At 41.2% G+C, this 10,546-nt stretch overlaps 1 protein-coding gene across 5 annotated transcripts in view; it reads right to left on the bottom strand.

Moving 5' to 3' along the window:
- The window catches only part of LOC733033 (ecto-nucleotidase), a 53,120-nt gene extending 46,029 nt beyond the window's left edge, over positions 1 to 7,091 (bottom strand). For 2 of the 5 annotated variants that reach the window (XR_009975794.1, XM_038018400.2), the window contains exon 1: positions 6,727 to 7,091. Coding sequence is in view for 4 of the 5 variants with exons in the window: in XM_038018400.2 (XP_037874328.1) it covers positions 6,727 to 6,729 (3 nt within the window). In the remaining variant the exon portion in view is untranslated. 5 annotated transcript variants of the gene reach the window in all.
- Positions 7,092 to 10,546: the final 3,455 nt, after the last annotated feature.

Raw genomic sequence — 10,546 nt, forward strand, 5'->3', positions numbered from 1 at the left:
CACTAAACGCTTCACTCTCCTCCCCTTGCCTTTTCATGAGTTCTGTCTCATGCGAGGGTTGGACGTTGGTTGTTGAGCGACAGGAGGTTTTAGTCGGTTCGACTCCGACATGCCCCACCCTCCATCCCCAGTGGAGGGTGGGAGTCCGGCGATTTCCTCCTGACAAAAAAAAAAAAAAGATAGGTAGGGTGGGTACGTATGTAGGGTAGCTAGGGTAGGTTGATGAGCTCTAGTAACCTGACACCAGATAGATAGGGGTCTTAGTGACCTCATGTCTCAAAATAGGCATTACGTGATTCTAGTGACAATGGACCACGGCTAAGTAGGAAGGAACTGTTCATATGCGCCGATAAAATAACATCAGACATAATAATAAAGGAGCTAATAGCCACCAAATTATTGCTAATGTTTTTGTGTCGATTAGCTTTATTGTTTTCGTGATTGGATCATAAAAGTATTGATTTATGCGAAATGCCAATCTAAACAATAAAAAAAAAAATACAAAAACACGCGTGTTTGAAACTTTAGAATATCAACTTTTAACTTTATGTGTTTTGTATCTGTTTATACATATTTGTATTTACTATATCGAGGGGTGAAAAGCTGGTTTGGGTGTTGAAAAAAAGATGACTTAAGCGACATTTTTGCAACATTACAGGAGAGTCATTTCAATTTTAAAATTAGGAAAAAATATCGTAACAAAAAAACTTCTACAACTATTTAAATGTAGTAAGCTTAATTGAAGTTCAATTAAACTAAATCGAACTGTTGATGCTAATACCAAATAAAATGCATCTTTAATTACTAAGGTAAATGTCACGTATTACACGAAATGTCGCTTAACCCAAATGTCGTTGTGGCCTAAAGGATAAGACGTCCGGTGCATTCGTATCGAGCGATGCACCGGTGTTCGAATCCCGCTAGCAAGTACCAATTTTTCTAATGAAATACGTACATAACAAATGTTTACGATTGACTTCCACAGTGAAGCATACATAACATACACATCGTGTAACAGACATAACATCGTGTAGTAAAAATCAAACCCGCAAAATTATAATTTGCGTAATTACTGGTGGTGGGACCACCACATCTATTCCTGCCGCGAAGCAGTAATGTGCTAGAACTCATATCTCAAGGTGGGTGACGGCATTTACGTTGTAGATGTCTATGGGCTCTGCTAACCATTTAGAAATCCAAATGAGAATTTCAGAGATCACAAATTTGTAATGCTACTTTCACTGTCAATAACCTTTTTAGAGGATAGTTTGTGTGTCTAAATTAATGTGTAAATATGCACATATGTCTATGTAGAATAAGATATCACAAAAAAGCTGCCGTAGCATAATAAATACATCGCGCGAAACGAGATCAGTGTACTTAGTGCGAGTTTTTTAACGTTCTCGATATCGTAAAAGTTAACTCGAATTTGTATGCAGTTGGAACAGCGCCCCTAGCGGCAAACGTAGGCAAATGTTCCAACTTCATACAAATTTGATTTAACTTTTACGCTATCGAGAACGTTAAGAAACTCGCCCTAAGCACACAGATCGTTAGAGTAACATTTCGAAACGCACTGCATAAACTGCGTATAGGATGTAGCGGGGCTTTTAATATATTTACGTAAGTACAATAATGTTATTCGCTTAAATATTAAATATTTGTTCTGAAACGGAGAACGATTTTCTTTTACCTAAAACATCCTATAGCTTCGGTAAAAACCGTATTGCTATGTTTTAAAGGATAAAAACAATAGTATTCTAAATTCAATTGGTTTGTATGCATAACACACAATATAAAAATTTGAACTACTAATGCACGTGCGCGGTTTGATTTGAGGCTACTTACTGTTCTCGTAAACAAGTAAATGCATTTATATTGCTGATCAGTGCTGTTAATAATTTAGCATTAGCTCGTGACGATTCAGCATAATATAAAAAATAATTACTATTGATAATAATTGTGTACTATTGATAAAAATGCTTCATTTGAATTCTTCTCTTGCAAATCTAGTGGTATATTTTTTTTTATAAATCAGTCTTGCATTGGTACGGTATTAATTCCGTACACCTTTTTTTATGACAATCGTTAAAAATATCGGAAATACCAATAAGTCGAAACGGCTCGTGCAAATTTTGTCTTGGTAACATCATAGAAATCATGATTCGTACTGCGCGCCTCTTCTCACGCAGGTTGTGCACGCTTTCCACTACCTCCTGTTCAGCGCGAAGCTCCAGCTCTTCACGTTGAGCTTTTAAGTATGCCTGCTTCGCCGCCGCCAATCCCACGTATTGGCCGGTCGTTGGAGGACGACCTCGGCCTCTCTTCGATACCATCGCGGCGAAAGCGCGCAACCCGAAGGGGACGTACATCAAAGCCCTTAAGGAGATGGCCACAACAATAAAGGAGGCCACGGAAGATCTAGCTTCCAGATCGGCCAACGAGGAAACCCTGAGGCTGCAGGCACTCAGCGAGAGACAGGAGGCGGAGATCCTGCAGCTCAGGAAGGAAGTAGAGGACGTAAGAGCGGAAATGGTGCGCCTCGCTCAGACGACAGCGCAGCCCACTCCCGCCCCAACACTGCCAAACGAAGAGGACGAGCGACGCCTGCAGATAATCATGCGAGCAGTCGGGTCCATGCTGGACGCCCGACTCGCGGGTCTGGAGGCCCGTCTACTCCCAGAGCCTCGCTTGCGACCACCTTTGGCCGCTGACGCAAGAAGGAGGAGCAGAGAGAGCGAAATCGATCCAGACACTGTAGGTCTTGTGTCGGAGGCAACGCCGCCTTATGCGGCTCTGCCCCAGCTTGAGACCAACAAGAAAGTGAAGCCCAAGAAACAGAAGGGCAATAACAAGAAGACGACGCCGTCAGCTCCACCCGAGCCGCCAGCTCCACCCGAGCCGCGCGCATTCCCTCCGGCCCCCGCTGCCCTTACGGTCAGTTGGGCGACCGTTGCGCGTAGAGGAGCACGGCCGAGAAGGGAAAAGGAGCCAGCACCGACGACCAACGCGGAAGGCCAACGAGACAGAAACCCTGCCCCGCTCAAGCCTAAGAAGAAAGGTAGAAAGAAGAGACTTCGAGCTCCGCGCTCGCAGGCCGTTATTCTGAGGCTGCACCCGGAGGCCATCGAAAAGGGGCTCTCCTACCGGGAGGTACTCGCCGAGGCGAGGGCCAGCATCGACGCCGGAGCCTTAGGGATCCCCATCGAGAAGGTCCGGTCAGCAATAACCGGAGCCAAAATACTCATAGTGAGCGGCGAGGACCAGATCGCGAAGGCCGACTTGCTGGCCGAGAAGCTCAAGGAGGTTCTCTCTTCCAAGAGAGTAACGGTGACAAGACCGATAGTGACCGCTGCAATCCGCATAAGCGGACTTGACGATTCGCTGACGGAGGAGGAGATATGCACCGAGCTTGCGCGCATCGGCGAATGCTCCGTCGATGCAGTCAAGGCTGGCTCTATCAAGCCCGGATCCGGAGGAATGGGCCAGGTTCTCGTTCGTTGCCCGATAGCAGCGGCGAAGAAAATTGTTACAGTGACGAAGCTGCGCATCGGGTGGAGCGTTGTTCGCGTCCACCTGCTGGAGGCCCGGAGGCTACAATGCTTCCGCTGCCACGCGTTGGGCCATGTGGGTGCGCGGTGCCCGTCGTCGGTCGACCGCAGCCACGACTGCTACCGGTGCGGACAGACCGGCCACGTGGCATCCGGATGCACACTGGCACCGCGATGCGCCGTCTGCGCCTCCGCCGGGAAACCAGCGGACCACACTTCGGGGGGCAAGGCCTGTGCAAGGCCCCCGAGAAAACCGAGGAGAGAGGACGTCGCTGCACCCGCGGCCGCACCCGTTGCTGCAGACCGAAGTCAACTCGGCGAGACGACGACTCCGATGGACGTCCAGCCTCCGTCGGGCACAAGGAAGACCGGGGCTTTATGAAGAACCGGGCATGCCGATGAACCGAGGAGGAAGTCGTGAGGAGGAGGTCGTGGACCTCGGTTCGTAGGCAGTGAAGGCGGAGCGCGTGGTGCGGGCAGAAAGCCCCCACCCGGCTCCTGCAGGGGCCGTCGATTGCTGGGTGCGGGGGCGCCCGGTGCTCGGCACTAAGGTCCTGTGGGGTGGTGGTGCGCTGTGGCTCCGGTGCACCCCTCACGAGTCGTGGAGATGAGAGGGGGAAGAAGTCCCCGGTGGCAGATCCCGCCCAACGTAACATTGGGGTGGGAGCCGGCGAAGGCGGGCCTATGGCGCGCACATGGCGGTACCTGGGTCCCCGCCCAGCCGGAGTGGAGGAGCTCGTTGGGGTTTAGTCGGTAGTCGTTAAGCTGGGCGGGTTTGGCGAGAGCTGAACTTAGCCCAGCGCGCCTTTCTAAAGGCGTAGTCTCCGTGGACCAATTGGTTGAGGGCGCGGACCTCGGTTCGCGACTTCTTCCTCTTTCTTCCACCGGAGGCGCGGAGTCCGACATAACCCGGTCCGACCCCCGTCGGCAGGGTATCCGTAAAGACTAGGATTCCCCATCGATACCAAAAAAAAAAAAAAAAAAAAAAGGCCGGCCTTGGTCAAGCTATTATAGTTATCTATGATTATATTAAATTAAAAGATAATACGCAAATTATTCGTTTCCCTTTTGTTTATGTAAATGTAGTAATTTATTTTCCAAAATCTCTGACTGTCCGCGCGAAACTGGAATAGCCTCTTAGGCTCCCAGGAATAGAGAAATAGAACATAGCACATACTATTTTTTCTCCTACCAGGCCAAAAGTTTGTGGAGTACCGAGCCGGGGTCCAGGGGCGAAGCCTGGCCGGGGTTTACACTAAACACAATATTGCATAACAATGGCGGAGAATTTTAGGTGCGTGAGAGCAGACGTAGGACACTAATGCGCATGTGCACTTGTACCCAGGGAGAAAAAGTTAGACTTTCTTCCCTGTACAGCAGGAGGAAAACTGAACTTTCGGCGTAGGTAGGAGAAAAAATATATGTATTTTGAAACATAATCAAGAATTTGAGCTTATATGGTTGGTAGGGGCATTGATGTCTATGGACTCCGGTTAATATCAGATGAGCCGTGAGCTCGTTCATTTATCTGAGCAGCAAAAAAATGCAACGTACAGCCTTACTTGAGGGCTATATAACATATGACAGTTCCCGTCAGAATTTAATAACGTATGGCACGTGTTAATGGTAGTTTTCCAATTGCAGCACAAGAGCGCATTATGCGGCATAATGCTCAACGTTGAGTGTTCCAACTACAGCAACGCTTCGCACAATCGAGCACTCTCAAAAGTACTGCTCTCGCGTGATACTCGCAATCATTACCGACTCAGTGACAGAAAATTTACAAGTGTTTTTTCTTTAAGTTGGCATTGATCGAAATTTTGCTTATATTATCGTTAGTAATATTATTTAATGTTCAAAAAATAGGCGTTCGTTTCGTCGGAGTTTCTTAGAATTAATCAATGTTAATTGAAACTGTGCTAACTTAGCGCACTCTGCTTCCTTCCAATTAAGCTTCAGCATAATTCGGCATTGTGCGTCACTGAGTCGCATTATGCTCTGTAATTGGAAAACTACCTACAAGTTCAGTTCTAAAAAAGCAATAAATATGCTCGTAACTTGACAGTTTATGTTTAAACCTGAGTAATATTTGAGAAGTAATGTACTGCCTGTAACGATAATTTTGTTATTTGAACAGTTTAAGATATTAGCAAAAACAAGGACACCGATAAATATGAATCAGTACAATTTATGTAAATTCAGTAATATAACTTTTTACTATCGTTTCTGTGATGTAAGAAGTTGGACATATGACGCGTAGAGGACCTGTGATGCGTAGAGAGAAGATGCATGCATGTGACTAGGAGATGTATGGCAAGGGTAGTACAAGGTAGAGGGGGAAGAGGTCAACCGAAGAAGACTTGGATGGAGTGTGTGAATGACGATATGAGAGAGAGAGGAGTGAGTGTTGATATGACGGCTGATAGAAGAGAATGAAAGAGAAAAATTAGCGGTGCCGAACCCACCTAATGGGATAAAGTGGAGAAAAATAAGAAGTTTCTGAGATGCAAGATGCTTTCATAACTAGAAGTAAATATATATAAAAGGCTATTGTTAACTAAGTTAAATAAAACCTCAAGGCTATTGTTAACTAAGTTTATCGCAGTAAATTGGGCGTGAATGACAGATCATTCAGACAAATCATGATAGATTATTCAATCCGCGAATGACCGTCTAGATTATTTGAATTTTTACAAATGTTTCAGAATGTACTTCGGCTTCATAAATTTATAATCTATATAAGATTAATGAGGCCTTTTAAAAATAAAACGCGTGTGAATTATCTAAAAATCCTGCGATCTTTGGGTTATTTTGTAGGGAAAACTGTTGAGTCAAGCACTACACGGACTTATTATAGGTTTATTTCGATAGTAATTTAACATCACGCGTTTAATTAAATAAAAATTGAATAATAATTAAATAAAAAAATATTCATTTAATATACGTTAATTTACAAATTTCAAAGTTCATGACGTATTAATCGTTTTTGTAACAATTAAATTATTGAATTTACTATCATTATTTTATTCATTTAATATTTTTATTTCTTTATTCTTGAAAGTAATTGTTTTCGGAAGGTTAACTGACAAACAGGTGGTGATACACGCGGTAATCAATTTAGCACGTGCCAACAAAAGATGCTTCGAATACAAAATAAATTCACATAATTACTTACCATTTTTTTTTGTGATGCACGAGATTAACTAACTTTTATTAATTTTTTTTCGTAGACATTTCCTTAAACTTTTTTTTATCTTTAGAGCGCGTCCATGCACTCCACGCGGTGGTTGGCGCGTAACTGCTTACTGTTGTGTATAATCTATGCTCCCGCAATAAACATGTCTTCGACGAAACTCACTGGAGTAGTTTATTAAGCTGCGCGGGCGCTGGTTTTTCAATTTTCATTGATTCGTAATTGAAAAACGTAGTAGCGTTTCCAATATGGAAAATATCTTATCGCTGTAAGATTGAGGCAAGTATCCTCCATTTCCTAACGTATTATTTCTAAACGAGTTAAAATATAAAAGTATTTGAACATGCTCGATTGAAGGGCAAACGATTTTTATTAAAAATTTATTAATTTTTAATAACTGATTTCTGTGATTCATCTATATCTATACTAATATTATAAAGAGGAAAGATTTGTTTGTTTGTTTGTATTGAATAGGCTCCGAAACTACTGAACCGATTTGCAAAATTCTTTCACTGTTTCGAAGCTACACTATTCCCGAGTGACATAGACTTATAATCTTTTTTGAAAAAATTAGGGATCCTTACTAAAACTCTAATAATGTAACCCAAGGTGTAAAGAAATTACCTAAAATATTCTTTACATCGCATGCCCTGCGAAAGCTATTGATGATAGAATAAAATAATGTACTACGAATTTGTAGAACGCATTATTATTTACAAAAAGTATCGCGGCAGCACATGTCTAACTAATATAGTTATGTCACATTAAGTATTCTTTTATTTAAAAAAAAAAACAACGTCAAACATCGTTGAAATTTTTGTTAAATACCCGAGTGGAGCCGGAGCGGGCCGCCAGTAATGGTATAAAATTATTACACGGATGAGAGTTTACGGAAAGCATTTCGTTTACTATTTTTACTTATTTTAACATCTAGAAAATAAGCAATTTGCAACAGGAATCGGTGTGTCTACATCGACACTGCGAGTGAGTTATTCAGAGCAGATGTATCGTCTATTCTCATTTTAGTTCTTTTTCATTGACACTTCCGGAAGTCAACTCGCTTTGACAATACACGCTCCAGATTACTATAGTCTAAACTCTATTCTGAATTAACGAGTGAAAATATTTTCGTATAAAATTTTATATGAATGTGTATTTTTAAGAACTACATATATATATTTTAATTGCTTAGATGGGTGGACGAGCTCACAGCCCACCTGGTGTTAAGTGGTTACTGGAGCCCATAGACATATATAACGTAAATGCGCCACCCACCTTGAGATATAAGTTCTAAGGTCTCAGTATAGTTACAACGGCTGCCCCACCCTTCAAGCCGAAATGCATTGTCGCTTCACGGCAGAAATAGGCAGGGCGGTGGTACCCACCCGCGCGGACTCACAAGAGGTCCTACCACCAGTAAAAAATCTCATCTTAGAATCGGTGCAGCGGTTTAGAGAGGTACAAAATGTTATTTAAATTAAATTACCAGTAGATTTCGCATATGAAGATCGCAAAGTAAGTGTTCAAAATGAAAGACTACAGTCAGTAGATACTTTACAAAGTAAGCGCTCAAATAAAAATAATCAACTCAAGCTTAAATTCTAAAAGTAGTTTCGATCAACCGATCTTTATAATAATATACCTAATATGTAATTTGTATACTTAATATATTATAATTTTTCTGTGCGTGTATGTGACTGAACTCCTCCTGAATGGGGATGAATTTTTTTCATGTACGTTCAAGTGGATTTGAGAATGGTTCAGATTCACAATTCGGTCTGAAACTGCAAAATGTTTTTTTTTTTTTTTTTTAAACGAAGTTTGTAATTTTGTTATTTAAGAGCTGTGTGTGTCTGTGATGTCTCCGCTAGTACAATAATATTGTATAATGTCTTACCCTTCGAAAGTTTAGTTTGCTGCTGACAGGACATTTGGTGCTTTCTTCTCGTGTAAGCTCACAATACGTTTTCCATTAGTAATTACGAAAATTTATTGATTCTGCAACCTTCATCACGGATTAAATAAATGTTTACTACCGTATGCCGCTGTTCAGATCCCAATATTACCCATTATCCTGAGGATATGTGTACATACTTACCATATCTTTACGAATGACTTTGACGATGAAGCATTAACTTCGTGTAATAAAAATCAAGCCCATAAAGTTTATAGTTTAATAATTATTTGGCGGTAGAATTGTAAATCGGCATAGACAACCACTTATATCTATGGCGGGAAAAATTTACAAATAAAAAACGAACATGTCTTCGTAAAAAGGGATACAAAGTTTTTGCTTCACGTATTAATATATATAGATTAAAGACGTTGTGTTTGACGTTGTAAGCTGATTAAATTGCATTTGTTCAGTTTCCGAGTTAATCCAGTTCACGATGGTTACCAATGTTTAAAATTTAGTGCAATTTTCTTCAATTCGTGCTTCAAAAAGGTAATCTGGCTAAACAGTAACATAACAAAAAAAATATTGTATTTTAATTAAACAATCTTTTACCCTTTTTAGCTTAACATTTATATCTATTTCAATAATAATGCTTTGTAATCGTGTCTGAAGCAGAATCATAGTCGAAATAAAACTGTCATTTGCCAAGCTATTGGTACGCATGTCGCTTATTCATATATTTTGAAGTTTAAGTGCTATCAGGGCTGTTATGTGCAATTTCCGTGATGAGTGCACTAATACTAGCTTTACTGGTAGAAATAATGCATCAGGCACTAATTAATGCCATGAGTGGTTAATTTAAAAAAAAGAATACACAGAAAAATACCGTGAAGCTATCAGTATTATTATTAAAATTGGTACCCTTGTTGAAATGATTGTTATAATTAACTTCATTGTATTATAATTTGTTCAAGTTATTTCTTTTTTATTCCTCGTCGTCTTTATTGTATTTTTGTTATAATTAAATTGTATTTCCATATAGCGTCTTCTTTTTTTTTTAGTAGAATTTATTTTGTTTGTTGTCTGTAGATATTCTTGTGAACTCGGGCTATGGTTAGTGTAGAATAATGTTAAGTACAATTTCTTTTTTCTTACCTATTCGCTGGTAGTAAGAGCTCACGGGCTCAACCTGAGAGAATTTGTTAACACTAGCCCTAGCAAGAGCAGTGCTTCGTAGAGTCTACTACCGGATCGGAATCGCGACCCACTGAGAAGATTCGGCGAGAAACTCAGTGGGCTGTGTCTATCTATGGGTTCGTTCGTTCGACGAGGACGGTGACCGGTGCTTGAGAGACCTAAAAGCACCGAGCATCGATATATCGATGGCACCGAGAGTGAATCCGGGGGATCCGACAAGACATGTTTTGGGCGACGGCTGCTTTGCGTTGCCCCGTCGCGGTCTGTTATGACAATTACTTATTAATTTTTGAAAAATAGTTTTTGGAGTGTTTCTTAAAGTTTAACAGCAGAATTACATTTACATACGTAATTTTATTTTATATATTTTACTTTATTTACACGTGAATTTAACTATGAAAACTTCATAGATGAGAATTCACGTGTAAATTTCTGCCATTTTAGTAATGTTTTTGGCGTTACGTTTAAAAATCCCTAACACACGCTAGTTTTATTTTTATCGGTCACACTGTCTGCTATGTGAGGACGCGCTCCTATTTTAGGCATGTCAATCACAAACCAGACGGGTTAATGATCGACAAGATTGCAAAAAAAAACGACGGCCCGAGACAAGAAGAGAGTTCTGTAGGCGAGACCGTCTGTAACGGGACGAGTTTTTTTCCCACTTCCGATATTAATTCACCTCACTCAGCTTCCATTATTACGGAA

Source organism: Bombyx mori, chromosome 3 (assembly GCF_030269925.1).
Source record: "Bombyx mori chromosome 3, ASM3026992v2".
Classification (NCBI taxonomy): domain Eukaryota; kingdom Metazoa; phylum Arthropoda; class Insecta; order Lepidoptera; family Bombycidae; genus Bombyx; species Bombyx mori.